Source organism: Aspergillus wentii (assembly GCF_001890725.1).
Source record: "Aspergillus wentii DTO 134E9 unplaced genomic scaffold ASPWEscaffold_3, whole genome shotgun sequence".
In the NCBI taxonomy this organism is placed as follows: domain Eukaryota; kingdom Fungi; phylum Ascomycota; class Eurotiomycetes; order Eurotiales; family Aspergillaceae; genus Aspergillus; species Aspergillus wentii.
Genome location: NW_024467834.1, coordinates 1005558 through 1022540, shown reverse-complemented (window position 1 = coordinate 1022540; position 16983 = coordinate 1005558). Strand labels below are relative to the sequence as shown.

The window sequence follows — 16983 nt, the reverse complement described above, 5'->3', positions numbered from 1 at the left end:
TCAGAAGAAACTCACAATAGATGAACTCTCGTCGCTCGAAATCAACGTCATGTTAGCAGCTAAGATGCCAATCCCCCTCAGTGGTAGAGGATGGAAAATCATTACCGCAAAGATAGCTGGAAAAAGCAATGACGTCAGTCTCCGTCCAAATCCCCCCGTCAACAAAACACAGCGCGAAATCCTCCCCAGTTTTTTGGTCTCCAGAATCCACCATTATCCCCTGTCAATTCTCAATTTTCAATCCATTGCATTACATTCAGTTTCAAAATGGGCTCCTGGCAGCATAACACCCGCACCATGCATCTGATGCACCAAATCGGCGAGTTCCTTGATCTCGATTCTACTTCCAACCTTGCCGAATTGTCCGCTCTTATTGATGCAATGCGAGAAGGCCTAACCCAGGTGGATGAGGGTCTTCAAATACCAGATGCACAGATAAATATGCTCTTTCTGTCCAAGTTGAAAGCTCGCCCTGAATGGAACGACTGGGCTACGGCCATGCTGCGGGATCCACGAGTGAGCACTTTCAGCATGACGGACGGGACTATGACATTCAAAGAGCTTGCGCGTTTGGCTATCGACCAGGAAATTTTTATTCGAACACAAAAATCAAAGGGTGCTATAAAACACGCTTCGAGCGAACCATTTCCTCTAGCAAAAGGAGAGCCAATAGACACTCGGGGGCACACGCAAGATGAGATCAATGCCTTCGTCGTCGAGAAGATGAGCCAGGATGCAAAATTTCGACCTCATGGCGTCAGAGGACACAGCAAAAAGCCTAGTCAGGAGGAAATCAATGAATATGTTGTACAAAAGATGCGCAGGGAACAAGAAAAGAAGACGAGGAACAGAAGTCAAAGTCAGCCCGAACCCAGGGCGCTGAATCACCAACGCCATCAACGACAGAAATCAACACAGGCTCATTGTAGCTTCTGTGGAGCCTCCTACCATCCGTCAAGTAACTGCTGGCGTCGTTGGAGAGTTGCAGCCGAAACACCGCATGCCAACTTCCTGCCGAAGCGGGTCGAATATAGAACCGAAATACCGGGACAGCCTCCTATGTACCGTACAGGATTTTCCCTTTACTAGGGGATCGCATATATGGGTATTATTTCTTTTTGTGGTTTGGGGCGAGCATTTAGCATGGCGTTTGGGTTCGTTACAAGACTGATATATATATATATATGATTTTGTATGCGTTATTAAACTGTTAAATGGGGAATTTCGGTGTATAAATAGCATAGGTGTTTACTAGATTGACCCAATATTTACATATCCTTTTTATATACTGCACTGGAGTCTAGCCCCTGGGATGTACATGTATATCTCTGCGATGTAACGCAGAGCATTTACAGCAGTCCAGCAGGCTTGTAGTATGCAAGAGTAGGGAAACCCAACTGCTGGTCATCCAGCCTTTGGAAGACACTGTCTTCCTTGAGAGCAGCAGTAGAAGCCACACCCTGTTCTGCCAACTCCATCTGTCTCAGTCTCATTTGGATTGCGACACAAGAAGCTGCCCACGCACAGACAGTACCAGGGAGACCTTCAGTCAGAGCGTATGGGCTATCAGGCGAGCGATAGTCGTTAGAGCCTGGCTGCGGGGAAGTATTGTAAGGGGGCGTTTCCCGTGCGTGGAGCATGAACGCCAGAGCTCTGGAGAGGAATTGGTCGCCGCAATCGCCCTTGATTCCCGGGACATCGGATGTCTTCGTACGCTCCATATAGTTACGTCTGGCAGTTTCCATCAGCTCAGTATCGTATTGGAAGCTATCGTGCACGAAAAGCAGCGGCCAAGCATTGCCCGTGATGCCGTGGCAGATACCACCGCCTTTAGAAATCAATCCTTCTTCCCAGACCCGATCGCTGGCTAAGCAGATAGCTTCATCCCATTCGGGTTGCCAGTAGTTGGAGGTCAGATGGACATTTCTTCTGACGCATGCCATGAGGAGCAGAATTCCGGGACTGCCATGGCAAACCTGTAGGGTATGGGTGGTTTTGGTAGGATTGAGGTACGGAATCGTCATAGGGAGATGGCCATTGTGGGCGATGCAGAACTTGCAAATTGATGTGATTGTTTCTGCAATTAATGGGAAGTGGCTGTCGTTGATCTCCTTTTTGTTGCATCCGATGACGACCGAAATAATACCAGCTGCAAGTGAATGTTAGCTCAAGCTGACCTTGAATAGTTTAAGATGTAGACATACAAGCTCCATGAACCCTAATGTAAGTTAGCCATCACTCTGAATAGCAATTATCTATCATTAGGACTACTCACGATCCGAGACCATAATAGTTTTCCATCCACGGCCACATCAGTGGCATTGAGTCTTTCTCTCCGTATCTATTCTTATACTCAGTAGACCCGGTTTGGCCACCGGCGATAACCACATCAACTAGTTTCGGAATAGCCTCGAAGATGGAATTCAAAGCTTTTTGGGTCTCATCATCATAGCTGTGGGCCCTTATGTTAAGCAAAGAGAGCAACAAGCCAGTTCGGCCGTACAAAGGCTCATCACCACCCATGTTCCTACCGTCATGAGCAACGAGATGGCCATTGTACAAAGCCATCTCAACGCCCTGCTGGAGGCAACTGATGTCATCTTTAGACAGAGCACTCCCTGGCGAGGCAGCCAAAGCACGTGTTACAACGGCAGCCAAAGGAGTAGCCGATCCTAGCGGAGACAGTCTTGATGGAATAAGAGGCAAGTCCGGGCCATTTGGAAAGATTCTCTGGCTGGCAAGGGCCTGGAAGTCGGGGAATTGAATAGACTCATTCTCTCCTTTCAATACTGGGACTTGGCGAGCGAGGCGTAGATAAGCAAGAGCAATTCCTAGGCACGGGATATATTGTATTAGTCCAGATCCCACCCCCAGAAGGTTCTTAGGCTGCAACTAATCGTAGAAAAGACATGATTTACCTGCATTTCCAAGATACCAACCAGCTCTTCCCCACTCTTCTGCTGGGGGGCTGTTCTTCTGCACCATATCAGCGCCGCGTGCTACGGCAGCACGCAATTCACTGAGTGATCCGAGCAATTCATCACGGTTGATGGCGATTGGCTCAAGGGTGTTTTTGTAATATTGAGGACGTTCAGCGGTCATGATTGGATACGAGATAGGATAGTCTTATTATGATGGATTTTTTGGTGGTGTCAAATCACAAATGCTTGAATATCTGAAGATGAAGTGCTTCAGAATAAAATAAGCAACTGAAAGTGAAATGACGACTCAACAAACCGAGCTGAGCGACCCCTCCACTAGTCTCCACACAGAGGGGTCGGTCAGCTCAGCTCGACTGATCTACATTATACACCAATAAGTGGGATCGAAGAAGTACGGCGAAAAGAACCGAAATCTGACCTGTTTTCCTTAAAGCGGCCGGATAAGCGGTACTTCCAGGCAGAAAACGAAAGAATTTGTTCAAATGTTGCTGTCGTGAAGATGCGAGACTCACCGTAGACAGCTATTGAAGACCATCGGCGGGGAAGACGGATTCGCGGTAAGCATCCAAGACCAGTCGGGAACCAGATTGCCAGGCTAATATAAAACATAGTAGAGAGCAGATAGATAACGCCTGCGGCATTCATAATACCAATGGCATCTTTCCACCAAGTTGTAGTTTCAATAAGACACGAAATCCACGAAAAGTGAAAGAGTTGAGAGCTGATTATGGGCAGATCACTCGGCGGATGCTATATCAAGCCGATAACTAGCCTGATATCCAGGTCTTTTCTTCCTTCGTCGAGAGCGAATGTTTTCGCTCAAGTGTGCCTAAGATATCAAATTATACAAAGAACCCCACACTGAAGATCCAGGGATGACATTGTCATTCTATTGTCAGAGGAACCACTCCACGAAATCATCCAGAAAGACCAGTTGTACGCAGAATGAGCTGCCAGGGCCTAGGGGTTCCGAATGACCCTGAAAAGTGTACAGCATCAACCTCCAAGAGGTGGCACAATAACGCCGGGATACAATGACAGATCCAGAACTCAATTTACAGACTCCACAAAAGCAAGTGGAATAGATCTTGGAGAATGTGCGGAGTATCTCGTATCTGATGGATATGGATTCGGAGTACTATGGGCCTTACCGAATCTGCAATAAGGTTGTTTTTTCAACCTGGTCAAGCGCAAGAATGTTGAATGACGACAAGTAATGCTGCACATATCAAAAACAAGTGATTGCAATTGGAGTCCACCCGTGGCCGACACAATGCAGTCGTAATCACTGGGTATCTCAGCTCAGCGCTGTCAGCGTTGTCAGCATCTAGTCCTAGTCATTTCATTTCAATCCAGCAGTCGGATGCTCCGCTGACTGTCGAGGATCCGAGAACATGCGAGATATCAATGAGTCGAGGGATCACCGATATTTCGATAAGGAGTGTGTAACCAGTCCTCATGCTTGCCTGCGTATTCCGGAGGTCTCCAGGTTTTGAACATGGTGCTCCTTCCACCATAGGAATACCTTACATTCTCGCTCTCCTAAGGCCTTGGATGCGACATAAATACGCTGCACATCCTTGGTCTTCTGTAAGATTTGGCAAGCCAGACCTTTCAGCCATGTCAGCTCGCCTTTTCTAGAATATTATTCAATTCCAGACGTTTGTTACATCTACTCCGGCAAAATGATGGTACAGCCTATACAACCACCCACCTTCCCTCGGGCCAACAATTTCCCGTTCCGCGATGACTCAGCCTGTCCAGGACGACGTGTTCTCTACAGTACTCCGCTGCGTTCACCTCATTCCGGACTCCAGAGTACACAGCGCAGGCAAGTCAGGGAACTCTATCCCGCGTGGTCTCAGTCGCCAGGGGACAAACGTCATTCCCGACCTCTTTCCGTGCAGAATGTCAGTGTGCTTCCCCAGATCTAAAGGCCAGTTCCCGTAGTGAAAAATCCCCCTTCTGGGGGCTCTTTTCTTCGATCCGGGGTTCACCAAAATTGCCCGTTGTGGAAAGTCAAAACTAATATGGCAAATAGTCTCGTGACCGGCCTTGCCTGGCGGAGGATACCGCTACAATGCCCGCGGTCCATGGAGATCTGACGACTCCAGTAGCAGCCAACGATGAAGAGCTTCCGTTTACGATTTCTCCCCGGCAGGTGGTCCTGAGGGATCGAGTCACAGTCGCTACGTTGGTGCCTTTCTCGCCAATGGACGAGGTGCCTCGATCTTTGCTAAAGTATCTATCGGACCAACTCAACAAGGAGATCGAAAAAGGTGACACGTATGCTATGATTGATCCCATTCAGTTGGATCTGTTCAGGCTGTATTGGTTCTCCAACTTTAGTGCTATCATGGTCATGGGTGATGTGAAGGATGTACACGACATCCAGGCCATGGATAAGAACGGGACCGACTGGGCTAAGATCTGCCTGGGCAGCTTCACGGTTAGACCGAACTACCCAGGCCGTAGTAGTCACGTCTGCAATGGCATGTTTCTTGTCACGGATGCTGCTCGAAATAGGGGTGTTGGTAGACTAATGGGAGAAGGATACTTGGATTGGGCTCCCCGGTTGGTGAGTTTTGTGAACTTTTGCAGCCTTGTGTCGTAAGGGAACGTGTTTCTGACTTTTGGCAGGGATACACATACGCTGTCTTCAACCTGATTTATGAGACCAATGTGGCTTCCTGTCGTATATGGGATTCCTTGGGCTTCAAACGGATTGGTAAAGTACCTGGAGGTGGTAGATTGACCTCCGGAGAGTACGTTGATGCAATCATCTATGGTCGAGATTTAAATACCGAAGGGGATGATTCCATCACCCAGGATCGATTCGATAAGATCAGGTATTATCTCAAGCATTCCAAATATCCCAGGGGTGCGGATAGAGCCGAAAAGAGCCGGCTCAGGAGTGCGGCCACTCATTATAAGCTTATTGGCGGGGAGAATGGCAAGCCTGAAAAACTGATGCTGAAGGACAAAGAGGTGGTGTCGGATCCCCAGCAGCAGTATGATATTGCTCGGGATATTCATGTCCAGCAGCATGCAGGAATCAATAAAACCACTGCTGCCATTGCCGTTCAGTACCACTGGGTGCGGATCAAAGAAACCGTCAGCCGAGTCATCAGAGATTGTCCACAATGCAAGGAAACCCTTAAACAACCTACAACAAATGAATTCAGAGGCGAAGACGGTTCTGAAGTTGAGGATGATATGAAGCCAGGCTTGCGGGAGAGTGGGACAGGCCTGTCACCCAACGGGACTATTGGAACAAACCAGCTTATGAACGATAACCCCATCGATCCGTCTCCCAACCATAATCCCTTTATTTCACCGCATCCACCTGCCGTTCCAGGGGCCGTCGAATCCATGAGTGACTATACGGCAATACCTCTTGATCCCCAGATTATCGACATCCACCAGCATCTCCCTCGATTCCAACACCCAGATACTATGACCGATCCATATGCACACGGATCTCACAATTTACCCAGCTCAAATTTTGATGACGAGGTACGGCAGCATGCTTCTCATGACTATCAAATGATGATGGACGATACATCTGATGGAGAAACCGGGGCGGCGCTACGTCAAGAAGCGCTCAGGCTAGTAAATTCACAAGCACATGAAGTGCAGCAACAACAGGAGATATTATCCAAGTATGAGTATTCCGAACGACCAGATGATTTGGATTTTTCTTGAATTCGTTTCTCGGGGTATAGGCTCTCTGGCGTTGAGGATTGCTTGGTAGGATCTCATTATCGGGATCATTTATAATTATTATTATTAAAATGGGCTTGTGATTAGAGCAGAATATATTCAATATTCATCCATGAGTTTTTGAATAAGACATTTATAAATACCATCTTCCATGTTAATTGACTGTCGTGAAGCCATCCACCTGTATGACGAGGGGTAGAAATCCGTAGGGTTGCGGAGTGCGGCATGATTGGTCACCGCCTCTGTGCTTTGGCGACGGGGGGTTTCGATGAGGAGCTCTGGGAAATTTTGGTCGAGATCATTGTCGACGTGGGAACTGTCCAGGGCCACTTGCCATCTCAACTCTGATCATTCTTTCGGGTGTTCGTCATTAATTACTTTTTTCTTTTTTTTGGATTTTTCTTCTCGTGAAAAAAACTTCATCCCACCAACATGGCCTTTGCCGGCCAAACACCCACGATCGTTGTCCTCCGTGAGGGTAGTGACCCCCGGATTCTCTATTACCCCTGGATATTCGCTGATGTTTTCTTTTTCGATGAATAGGTACCGACACCTCTCAGGGAAAGGGACAGATCATCTCGAACATTAATTCTTGTGTCGCCGTGCAATCTACAATCAAGAGCACTCTCGGTCCATACGGAGGTGACCTGTTGCTTGTCGACAGCAACGGCAAACAGACAATCACAAACGATGGAGCCACAGTGATGAAAGTGCGTCAGAGCTGTTCTGGAAAGACTTGGAGATGTATTCGATTTCTACAACTATGAGTGCTGACACCTGTTTTCAAAAACCAGCTTCTTGATATTGTGCACCCCGCCGCCCGCATTCTCACTGACATCGCACGATCCCAAGATGCCGAAGTCGGCGACGGAACAACCTCCGTGGTCGTTCTTGCTGGTGAAATTCTGAAAGAAGTCCGGGAGCTTGTTGAACAGGGCGTCAGCTCACAGACTATCATCAAGGGTCTGCGGAGGGGAAGTGCTATGGCCGTCAACAAGATCAAGGAGATTGCGGTGGACATTATCGATCAATCTGGTACCGAGGAGAAGAAGGTCGAGACTCTACGAAGATTGGCTGGAACAGCAATGAACAGCAAGCTTATCAAGCGGAACTCGGAATTCTTCACCAAGAGTAAGTCATTTACTCTTTCTGTGCGTCGGATAATGAAGGGAAAGCTGACTGGTGTATAGTGGTGGTGGACGCTGTCCTCAGTCTGGACCAGGATGACCTTAACGAGAAATTGATCGGTGTGAAGAAGGTTACTGGTGGTGGTCTCCAGGACTCGCTTTTCGTCAACGGTGTTGCCTTTAAGAAGACCTTTTCTTACGCCGGTTTCGAGCAGCAGCCCAAGTCTTTCAAGGACCCCAAGATTGTGTGTTTGAACGTCGAGTTGGAGTTGAAGAGTGAGAAGGACAACGCAGAGGTTCGGGTTGAGCAGGTGTCTGAATACCAGGCCATCGTCGATGCAGAGTGGCAGATCATCTACAACAAGCTCGAAGCCATCCACAAGACTGGCGCAAAGGTTGTGCTCAGCAAGTTGCCCATTGGTGATCTTGCTACACAGTATGTTTCTTCAAGACAACTCCAACTGTTCTTTACTAACTATCTTTCTTCACAGGTACTTTGCTGACCGGGATATTTTCTGCGCTGGACGTGTTTCATCGGATGATATGGACCGTGTCTGCCAGGCGACCGGTGCGGCAACGCAGTCGACATGCACCGACATCCAGGACCGCCACTTGGGAACCTGTGGCTCGTTCGAGGAGCGCCAGATTGGTGGAGAGCGATACAACTTCTTTTCCGAGTGCCCCGGAGCACGGACATGCACTCTGGTGCTGCGTGGTGGAGCGGAGCAGTTCATTGCCGAGGTCGAGCGCAGCTTGCACGATGCCATCATGATTGTCAAACGTGCCCTTCGCAACACAACCATTGTTGCGGGTGGTGGTGCGTGCGAGATGGAGCTTTCCAGCTACATGCACGGATTTGCCGATCGCAACGTCCCGCACAAGCAGCAGTCCGTCGTCAAGGCGTTTGCCAAGGCTCTCGAAGTGATCCCGCGCCAGCTGTGCGACAACGCCGGTTTCGATGCCACCGACATTCTGAACCGCCTGCGTGTGGAGCACCGCAAGGGCAATGTCTGGGCCGGTGTGGACTTTGACCACGAAGGTGTGCGTGACAACATGGCCGCCTTTGTGTGGGAGCCCAGTCTGGTCAAGGTCAATGCCATCCAGGCTGCCATCGAGGCTGCTTGCCTGATCCTGAGTGTGGACGAGACAATAAGTGAGTGTTTCCCATTCCTCCTCACCATCTATAGTGTGAATATCTCGCTAACCCAAAACTCCAGAGAACGAGGAGTCCGCCGCAGCACAGGGTCCTACTCGTGGTCTTCCTCCGGGTGCTGCCCAGCGGGCCCTTGGAGGTGGACGAGGACGGGGCATGCCGCGGAGAGGAAGGTAAGAACAGGGATTTCAAAACGATATCTTCAGATATGGTCTATGATTTTTAAATGTGGGTCCAATGTGAAAAAGGAAACGGAAAAGGAGAAGATAGAAGAAGGTGGTAGATGGGCACATGAGGTGCTGTAATCTGGTTCATGTCCATATATCTAGTACGTTTTGTCAATGTGAAGTCGACCAGAACACCGTTTCTATTCCTGTCTCCAATTAAGCTTGTCGACTTGACAGCCTGTCGGAAAAGAGGCTCCTTATGATTATGGTTCTTATTCCGGAGTATTATTCTAGAAGCACTGGTCAGATTGAGATCAATCAGCCTTAGAAACGACGATCTCCACTGCACTAAGTCGAGATGAAGCGGTTGATCCGAGCACGACTACTCCAACGACCCCTGCTAAAATGAGTGGACTATCGTTTATGATTTACTGCTTTCAGTGCTTGAAATGAGAAAAAAAAAAAAAAAGAAAAGAAAAGAAAAGAAGAAAAAAAGGAGATATAGACTAAGCGAATATTGCATGTCGCCAACAGAACTAATCACCACCTGCTGGCCATCATAGGCTGGCTGCGGTCTGTCCATAGCCACCGTGACGGACCTTCGGAGAGGCCGATGCCTGTTGTCTATTGCTCTTGCTATTGTGTAGATGGCAGGTTTTCTCTTCTTCTTTGTTTCTTTGTGTCTTCTGGCGTTGTTCAGGACTAATAATAATATCGAGATTGCACGGTTCCTCCGGTTGATTCCATATCAATCAATCGATCAATTCGCCCGTCTATTGGCAAAGGATCGATCCGCCGTGTTTTGTTATTCCCTCCTATTATCCCTCGCTCTCGACAGAGTATTAATTTGATTCTATTCCCCCCTTTCTTCTGAAATCTCCTCTTGATAATCATCGTAATAATTTCTCTTCTTCTTATCTTGGCGTCTTGCCGTCCTTCCGCCCACGTCGTCGCGTTTTTCCACCCCTCGGATGCTCTCCACATGATTCTTCGTCTTCGTCTGCCTCTTCTTCTTCGCCCGCTGCCCAACCTCTTTTCCTCTTCATCATCTTCATCTCTCCACGAGATCTGATTCTTTGGAACCCGCCGTCTTCTTTTGATTCTTGATTCCCAAACCTACTCGTCTTTCCTCCTACCCTCCCTCTCATCAGGAATGTCCTACTATCCGCCTTACTCGGGCGCTCCGGGTTATCCCCCGCAACAGCAGTATCCGAATTACGGCTCCCCGCAGCAGTACCAGTGAGTTCTATTTTCTCTTTTCGTCTATACTTGATACTCTGTATAATTTGTGTCATCTATCATATAATTTGTCAAAACCCCGCTGATCGCTCTCAAGACAACCCGCGTACGGTGGCTATCCCGGTCAGGCCTACCACCAGCAGCAACCTCCCTCCAACCCCTACGGATACAGTCATCAACCCCCTGCCCAGCCGTACCACGGGTCGCATCCCTCACAGAATGGCTATGGTGTATGTTTTGAGCCGTGATACCTTGGAGAAAAGTATGCGTGGTTGACTTTTCGCCCCCAGCACCCGCAGCCGTCATATCCGCCCAGTGGAGGTCAGATGTACCAGGGACAGGCACGACCAGGTCCGTTTTCTCTCTACCCTTTCCTGGTGAACCGTCACTATTTTTAAGTGCGCAGCTGATCGCGCAGCAGCTCCAACCTCTCATGGTGCTCCCGCACGCCCACCGAATAACCCCGTCTCTTTCGGGCAGGGTGCTCCCCAGGGATACAGCTTCCAATACTCCAACTGCACAGGAAAGAGAAAGGCTCTGATGATTGGAATCAACTACTTTGGTCAGAAGGGTCAGCTGCGTGGCTGTATCAATGATGTCAAGAACATGTCCACCTACCTAAACCAGAACTTCGGCTATGCCAAAGAGGATATGGTTCTCCTCACCGATGATCAGCAAAACCCCATGAGCCAGCCCACCAAGGCAAATATTTTGCGAGCGATGCATTGGTTGGTCAAGGATGCTCGTCCAAACGATTCGCTTTTCTTCCACTATTCAGGTGAGTTTTCTGGGTTACTCAATGATACAAAGTCGGAATCTTCTTTCTGACCTCGGAATTCTACCAGGCCATGGTGGTCAAACGCCAGACTTGGACGGAGACGAAGACGATGGTTACGATGAGGTGATCTACCCAGTCGACTTCCGGGCCGCCGGTCACATCGTGGATGATGAGATGCATCGGATCATGGTCAAATCCCTCCAGCCGGGTGTGCGACTCACGGCCATCTTCGACTCCTGCCACTCCGGCTCCGCCCTGGACTTGCCCTACGTCTACTCGACCCAGGGTATCCTCAAGGAACCCAATCTGGCCAAGGAAGCAGGCCAAGGGTTGCTGGGTGTTGTTTCGGCCTACGCCCGGGGCGACATGGGCAGCATGGTTTCAACTGCTATGGGTTTCATCAAGAAGGCCACCAAGGGCGACGAAGCTTACGAGCGAACCAAGCAGACTCGAACAAGCCCCGCAGATGTCGTCATGTGGTCTGGCAGTAAAGACTCGCAAACCAGTCAAGATGCCCAGATCGCTGGCCAGGCCACCGGCGCCATGTCCTGGGCGTTTATTGCGGCACTGCGCAAGAATCCCCAGCAGAGTTACGTGCAGTTGCTCAACAGCATTCGAGACGAGCTATCCACTAAATATTCACAGAAGCCGCAGCTGAGCTGCAGTCACCCGGTGGGTAAGTAATATTGTATGATATGGTTTTTTTTTTTTTTTCTTTTTCTTTTTTTAGTGTTGCGTTTTTGTCTGGTGAACCATGCTAACCGTGGCCACACAGATATAAATCTTCTCTATACGATGTAAATATTTATTTTCACTTTCGAAATTGGATCCAACGGACACATTCTTTGGCGGGGGAATTTTTTTAAATGAAAAAAGAGATCCTACATTTTAATCAACACTTTCTTTCGACATCTTTTTTTGTTTCGCTCTATCTCTATTATATTGTTCTCTGTTTCTCTGCCCATATTGAACATGAAGATTTCATACGCAATGGATGAAGGAAAAGGCCATGAAAGGAATGGATGGATGGGATGGCTGCTTTTGTTTTTTTCTCTTCAAAACACTGGGCGCAGGCCGCAATTGATTCATTATCGAGCAATATTCAAAAAAAAAAAAATCAACGTGTATTCATATCTTTTTCACTGTGCTAAGAGGACATGTAGTATAGTTGAACGATTACAAGGTTGAATATGAAGATGAAGATGAAGAAAGCGATCAAACTTTTGATATATTAGAATCATGCTATTTCGTTATATTCGTTGCCCCCAGGCGACTAGTTGTAGAACTTCATCTGGCCCAGCTTTCGGCCAGAAGGGCAGGGTACGGCCTGTCCAATATTTCTGGTCTGCCAATGTATTGTGCCAGCAATATTTGCGCATGTCTATACGGACATATCAGACCTGGCTATCGCCAGTATAGGCCGAGTCTGTATCAGAAGACCGAGTTGCGTGACTTGGAATCACATCGATTCAAGAGATGACGGACTGGTAGGCGATCCAGTCCGAAGAGCATGGTATCACATTCCTTAATCAGAATCAACCTCTATCGATCACCACTTCTTGGGGGCATTGACGACTGTCCGTGAAAAGGAAGCACTGTATGTTTCCTTGCCCTTGCGCTGGGAAGTGGCTATGATACCCGTCCGGTCGGTGACTGGGGTTGCATTGATGATGTTGTCAAAGGCTTCGTCCTCGCTACCCGCCGACCCAGACTCGGCGTCGGAATCTTTGTGGACGGTTTCAGGTCGTGCGATCTTCTCGGGTTCCTGCTTATCGGATGCGGATGGGTTTTGAAAAGACTTGGAGCCAAGGATCTTGCGTCGGATCTCAGCCATTTGTTCCTCTTCCTCGGAGTCGTCTGAGATGGCGAAGGGGTCACGGTCTTCTTCTTCTTCGTCTTCTTCACTCTCATCATCCTTGTCGCTGTCTTTGTCCTCATAGTCGTCTTCGCCGTCTTCATCAGAGTCAGACGCTTCCGCTTTCCGGTTCGTATTACCAGTAGTCCAGATATCACCACCTTCCGCCCGGCTCTCTTCGTACTCCCGCTCGATCTTGGCCAGCCATTCCTCCTCGGTTTTCTTGACTTCTTCTTCTGTAGCGCATGCCGCGTACCGTTTCAGCAATTTCCCGTTGATCTCGATAAAGGCTTCTCCGTAACGGAAAGGCTTGAGCACTTCCTTGGCCCAGTCTTCGTGGCCGCAGATGAAGAAACAGGCAGCCAAGGCTTCGACACAATTCAGACGCCAGGGTTTTCCGTAGTTGACTGTGTTGGCTGCGATGAGGTACGGCACTGGACGGTATTAGATTTATGCCCTCCTATAGCGATCAATCCATCTGGGTGTGACCTACAAAGTCTTTCACACTTGCCCCCGATCCGATTCCAGGGCACTTCCTTGACCCTCACCCAGGAACATTCGACCACAGCGGCACCATGTTGTTCCATCAATTCCCGATCAGCCGGAGAGATGATCTTCTTTGCATTCGGACTGCAAAAGGAAACAATCGTCAGTGGTGGTCGGGCAAGGGAAAAAGAGAAAGAATAAAAACCTACCTGACAATGACACCAGGAAATCGTTGTCCGATCGCCAACTCGCGCATCAACCCAAAATTCATCAACCTCTTTCCAGAGCATCGCTTCGGATCACAGTGTCCCAGGTCCCAACAGGCGGCTTTGAAAGGGGGTCTGGAGGAGGCTGTTTCGTCGTTGTCGCCGCGGGGTACTGGGCGCGGGCGGGGGGTTGAGAATTTCTTGCCTCCCCGGGAGAAGTTGTCCTTTTTGTGTCGGACCATGCTGGATGGCTTGTAATGTAGATCTTCGTAAGGATAGAATCAGGAAAATATGACCCGGCCAGATAGACGGGCGCGAATGGTGGTGGACAGGGTCGAGAGAAAAAAGAGAACCGCCACACGTGGAGAGAAACTAACGAACACCGCAACCCAAACGGCCGTCCGTCATCGCCCGCAACAGCAGATCAATCATCAAACAATCAATCCAACCCGTCATCGTTGCCGTTGCGCCCGTGCGACCATTGCGTGTATCCCAAAGTGTTCGGGTGCAGTTTTTTATTTTTCCCCTCGTCGTTCTCTTTATTATTTTGATTTGCTGCCGTCATCCTGGAGGCAGCCTCAGCACGCATGGCAGCTAGGGACCGGTACGGTTTCTATGCTGACCTGGGCCTGTCGCCCGTTCAGCGGGGCGTCCGTGAGTGTTTCCAGTTTATAATTATGGAGTGTTGGATGATGTTAACTAATTCTTCAATCTTGCTTTTTACGACAGGGAATGCCTGCGATCTTCAACACTACGAGCCCAACCTCGCCCTGAACCTCGAAGTTGCGGACCTCATCAACTCCAAGAAAGGCAATGCGTGAGTCGTGAGAGGGCAACATCCTGGGAGGGTACATTAGCAGGAGCGCATTCTTACGGTGTCTAGTCCTCGAGAAGCGGCATTCGAGATTGTCCATCTGATTAACTCGCGGAATCAGAATGTAGCGTTGTTGGCGTTGGCGGTAGGTTTCCCCGAAGTGGCCAGGTAGCTAGCTAGGCAGCATGGTGCGGGGCTAACACGCAACGACTTATACAGCTCCTCGATATTTGCGTCAAGAATTGCGGATACCCCTTTCAGCTTCAGATCAGTACAAAGGAGTTTCTGAATGAGTTGGTGCGGAGGTTTCCCGAGAGGCCACCGATGCGCCCCTCGAGGGTTCAGCATCGCATTCTGGAGTCGATCGAGGAATGGCGACAGACGATTTGCCAGACATCGAGGTACAAGGAGGACTTAGGGTTTATTCGGGATATGCACCGTCTACTTCTCTACAAAGGCTACATCTTTCCTGAAATCCGCCATGAAGATGCCGCCGTCTTGAATCCCAGCGATGTATGTGTGGATATGTGTCCTTGCGCGGCTACAAAATGCGACTAACCACTTTTAGAACCTTCGCTCGGCCGAGGAGATGGAAGAGGAGGAGCGGGAGGCTCAGTCGGCCAAGCTGCAGGAGTTGATTCGGAGGGGCACGCCCGCGGATCTGCAAGAGGCCAATCGGTTGATGAAGGTCATGGCTGGATACGACAATCGACACAAGACCGACTACCGGGCCAAGGCAGCGGAGGAGGTCGCCAAGGTGCAACAAAAGGCCAAGATTCTGGAGGAGATGTTGCAGAGTCACCAGCCAGGAGACCGGATCGAGGGAGATGTGTTCGAGGTAGGAAACCAGTGACTCAAAGGAGGGACTACTTTCTAACATTTGTAGGAACTTGCCAATGCACTGCAAAGTGCTCACCCCAAGATCCAGAAGATGTGCGAAGAGGAGTCTGAGGATCCGGAGGCCGTGCACAAGTTGTTGGAGATTAATGACAGCATACATCGTACTATTGAACGGTACAAGCTGGTCAAGAAGGGCGATTTGGATGCTGCATTGAGGATTCCCAAGGGCACACTTGGCACTACAACCGGGGTTTCCAAGAACGCGAACAATGAGCTGTCTCTGATTGATTTCGACCCGGAGCCCAGCTCTAATGGAAATGGGGCACCGGCACCGGTGGCTCAGGGAGGCAGTTCCTTGGAGAATGACCTTCTGGGACTTTCAATTGATGAGCCTGCTCCATTGGCTGGAGGGATCTCGTTGGGATCTGGTATGTCTAGTGAACCGTCAAGTGATGTGTTTACTAACGATCTGACAGCTTCAACAACTCCCCCTGTGCGTCAGACCACTGCTGGGATCAAGAACGATATCATGGCATCGTTTAACACGTCGCGACCTGTATCACAATCTACAACGCCTGCACCGGTCTTCACCCCGCCGCCTCAACAGCTTCAGAACACGGCCACACCACCCCCTGCGGATCCGTTTGCCTCGCTGGTGACTGGGAGCTCACGGAACTCGAGTCCGTTCCCAGCACAGCAGGCGGCACCAGCATCGTCGTCGTTGCTTGATCTGGGCGGCATTAGCGCACCGGGACAAACCGGACGAGGGGCTGTGGCCGCCGGCGACAAGACGGAAGATGATGAATGGGATTTCACGTCGTCGCTACCGGAGAGCAACAGCCTTCCAAGCAGCAACCGGGTGCAGGTGTTGAATTCGGTGCTTCGGGTTGAATTCGTCGCGCGACGACACCCTAGCCAGCCACGGCAGATTCATGTGGTGGCGTTATTCTCGAACATGGGGAACCAGGCGCTGAAGGAGCTACACTTTCAGGTTGCCGTTGAAAAGGTGAGTGCTATGAAGGATGTATACATGAGGAAGGTGGTTATAATGCTGACTTTGATAGGCGTATACGTTGCAGCTGCGGCCCCAGTCTGGGCGGGATATGACACCGATGCAGATGAACGGAGTGCAGCAGGAGATGCTGCTGGATGGCGTAGAGGGAGGCAAAGGCAACTCGGTGAAGATTCGGTTCCGAGTGTCATACCAAGTGGGAGCCGAGCGCAAGGAAGAGCAGGGGATGGTGCCACCACTGGGGATACTGTAGATGAACGGGACTGTGTGTTTTTTTGGCAACTTAGCGTACTGAGCTGATCTATCTTTACTCTCTGCTATATTGATCCACCCCCTCATTACTCCACCAGTCCACCTAGATCTATACCTAGTAGTACTAATGTCTACCCATATCTGGGGCAGATCTAGGACACGATCTCAAAAAACTCCATTTAGACGACGAACCAAGCAGCAGCAGCGAATCAACAGCCCCGATAAAGGGCCGAGTCTGGGGAAGCGAACAAGGCCGAGCAGCACGCAACAATAGCAGTGTTTATCGACTGAAAAATGGGATCGGGAAAGTCCGATTGGCCCGATCTGCTGAAATTAGCCGACAGCCACCATAGCCACATTGACGATACTTGACTAAATGAGTAACTGCT

General features: G+C 49.6%; 8 protein-coding genes across 8 annotated transcripts; 5 read left to right on the top strand and 3 right to left on the bottom strand.

Annotated features, from left to right (window-relative positions):
- Positions 1-267: 267 nt before the first annotated feature.
- ASPWEDRAFT_109272 (uncharacterized protein) lies at positions 268-1089 on the top strand (the record flags this gene model as incomplete). The annotated part of the gene is made up of 1 exon (XM_040828071.1): positions 268-1089. The coding sequence occupies one exon, from the start codon at positions 268-270 to the stop codon at positions 1087-1089; it is 822 nt and encodes a 273-aa protein (XP_040690365.1).
- Positions 1090-1192: 103 nt separating this feature from the next.
- On the bottom strand, positions 1193-3459 carry ASPWEDRAFT_67057 (lanthionine synthetase C family protein). The gene is made up of 4 exons (XM_040838881.1): positions 2919-3459; positions 2276-2831; positions 2205-2218; positions 1193-2149 (listed from the first exon to the last, which is right to left on the bottom strand). The coding sequence occupies exons 1-4, from the start codon at positions 3100-3102 to the stop codon at positions 1350-1352; spliced, it is 1554 nt and encodes a 517-aa protein (XP_040690364.1). The 5' UTR covers positions 3103-3459; the 3' UTR covers positions 1193-1349.
- ASPWEDRAFT_418070 (uncharacterized protein) lies at positions 3204-3751 on the bottom strand. Its single transcript, XM_040835656.1, has one exon. It carries the CDS (start codon positions 3585-3587, stop codon positions 3306-3308), a length of 282 nt encoding a protein of 93 aa, XP_040690363.1. The 5' UTR covers positions 3588-3751; the 3' UTR covers positions 3204-3305.
- Positions 3752-5022: 1271 nt separating this feature from the next.
- ASPWEDRAFT_107880 (putative histone acetyltransferase Spt10) lies at positions 5023-6647 on the top strand (the record flags this gene model as incomplete). The annotated part of the gene is made up of 2 exons (XM_040827926.1): positions 5023-5520; positions 5583-6647. The coding sequence occupies 2 exons, from the start codon at positions 5023-5025 to the stop codon at positions 6645-6647; spliced, it is 1563 nt and encodes a 520-aa protein (XP_040690362.1).
- Positions 6648-6924: 277 nt separating this feature from the next.
- On the top strand, positions 6925-9572 carry ASPWEDRAFT_38293 (chaperonin-containing T-complex subunit CCT7). Its single transcript, XM_040834860.1, has 6 exons — positions 6925-7143; positions 7209-7375; positions 7460-7796; positions 7856-8228; positions 8284-8945; positions 9010-9572. Exons 1-6 carry the CDS (start codon positions 7098-7100, stop codon positions 9120-9122), a joined length of 1698 nt encoding a protein of 565 aa, XP_040690361.1. The 5' UTR covers positions 6925-7097; the 3' UTR covers positions 9123-9572.
- Positions 9573-10444: 872 nt separating this feature from the next.
- ASPWEDRAFT_417939 (caspase family protein) lies at positions 10445-11957 on the top strand. Its single transcript, XM_040835651.1, has 3 exons — positions 10445-10702; positions 10773-11129; positions 11197-11957. Exons 1-3 carry the CDS (start codon positions 10678-10680, stop codon positions 11811-11813), a joined length of 999 nt encoding a protein of 332 aa, XP_040690360.1. The 5' UTR covers positions 10445-10677; the 3' UTR covers positions 11814-11957.
- Positions 11958-12678: 721 nt separating this feature from the next.
- ASPWEDRAFT_152352 (ribosome biogenesis TSR3 family protein) lies at positions 12679-14272 on the bottom strand (the record flags this gene model as incomplete). The annotated part of the gene is made up of 3 exons (XM_040829626.1): positions 13680-14272; positions 13478-13614; positions 12679-13418 (listed from the first exon to the last, which is right to left on the bottom strand). Exons 1-3 carry the CDS (start codon positions 13916-13918, stop codon positions 12679-12681), a joined length of 1116 nt encoding a protein of 371 aa, XP_040690359.1. The 5' UTR covers positions 13919-14272.
- On the top strand, positions 14264-16595 carry ASPWEDRAFT_108239 (VHS domain protein; the record flags this gene model as incomplete). The annotated part of the gene is made up of 7 exons (XM_040827961.1): positions 14264-14330; positions 14406-14493; positions 14560-14635; positions 14710-15003; positions 15059-15328; positions 15377-16336; positions 16395-16595. 7 exons carry the CDS (start codon positions 14264-14266, stop codon positions 16593-16595), a joined length of 1956 nt encoding a protein of 651 aa, XP_040690358.1.
- Positions 16596-16983: the final 388 nt, after the last annotated feature.

Coding starts and splice junctions, on each gene's coding strand:
- ASPWEDRAFT_67057 (XM_040838881.1), bottom strand. CDS start 3,102: ATGACCGCTGAACGTCCTCAATATTACAAAAACACCCTTGAGCCAATC. Junction 2,832..2,918: donor TTGGTATCTTGGAAATGCAG/GTAAATCATGTC, acceptor TCCCGTGCCTAG/GAATTGCTCTTGCTTATCTA.
- ASPWEDRAFT_418070 (XM_040835656.1), bottom strand. CDS start 3,587: ATGAATGCCGCAGGCGTTATCTATCTGCTCTCTACTATGTTTTATATT.
- ASPWEDRAFT_38293 (XM_040834860.1), top strand. CDS start 7,098: ATGGCCTTTGCCGGCCAAACACCCACGATCGTTGTCCTCCGTGAGG. Junction 7,797..7,855: donor CTCGGAATTCTTCACCAAGA/GTAAGTCATTTA, acceptor ACTGGTGTATAG/TGGTGGTGGACGCTGTCCTC. Junction 8,946..9,009: donor GAGTGTGGACGAGACAATAA/GTGAGTGTTTCC, acceptor CCAAAACTCCAG/AGAACGAGGAGTCCGCCGCA.
- ASPWEDRAFT_417939 (XM_040835651.1), top strand. CDS start 10,678: ATGTACCAGGGACAGGCACGACCAG. Junction 10,703..10,772: donor CCAGGGACAGGCACGACCAG/GTCCGTTTTCTC, acceptor ATCGCGCAGCAG/CTCCAACCTCTCATGGTGCT. Junction 11,130..11,196: donor GCTTTTCTTCCACTATTCAG/GTGAGTTTTCTG, acceptor GAATTCTACCAG/GCCATGGTGGTCAAACGCCA.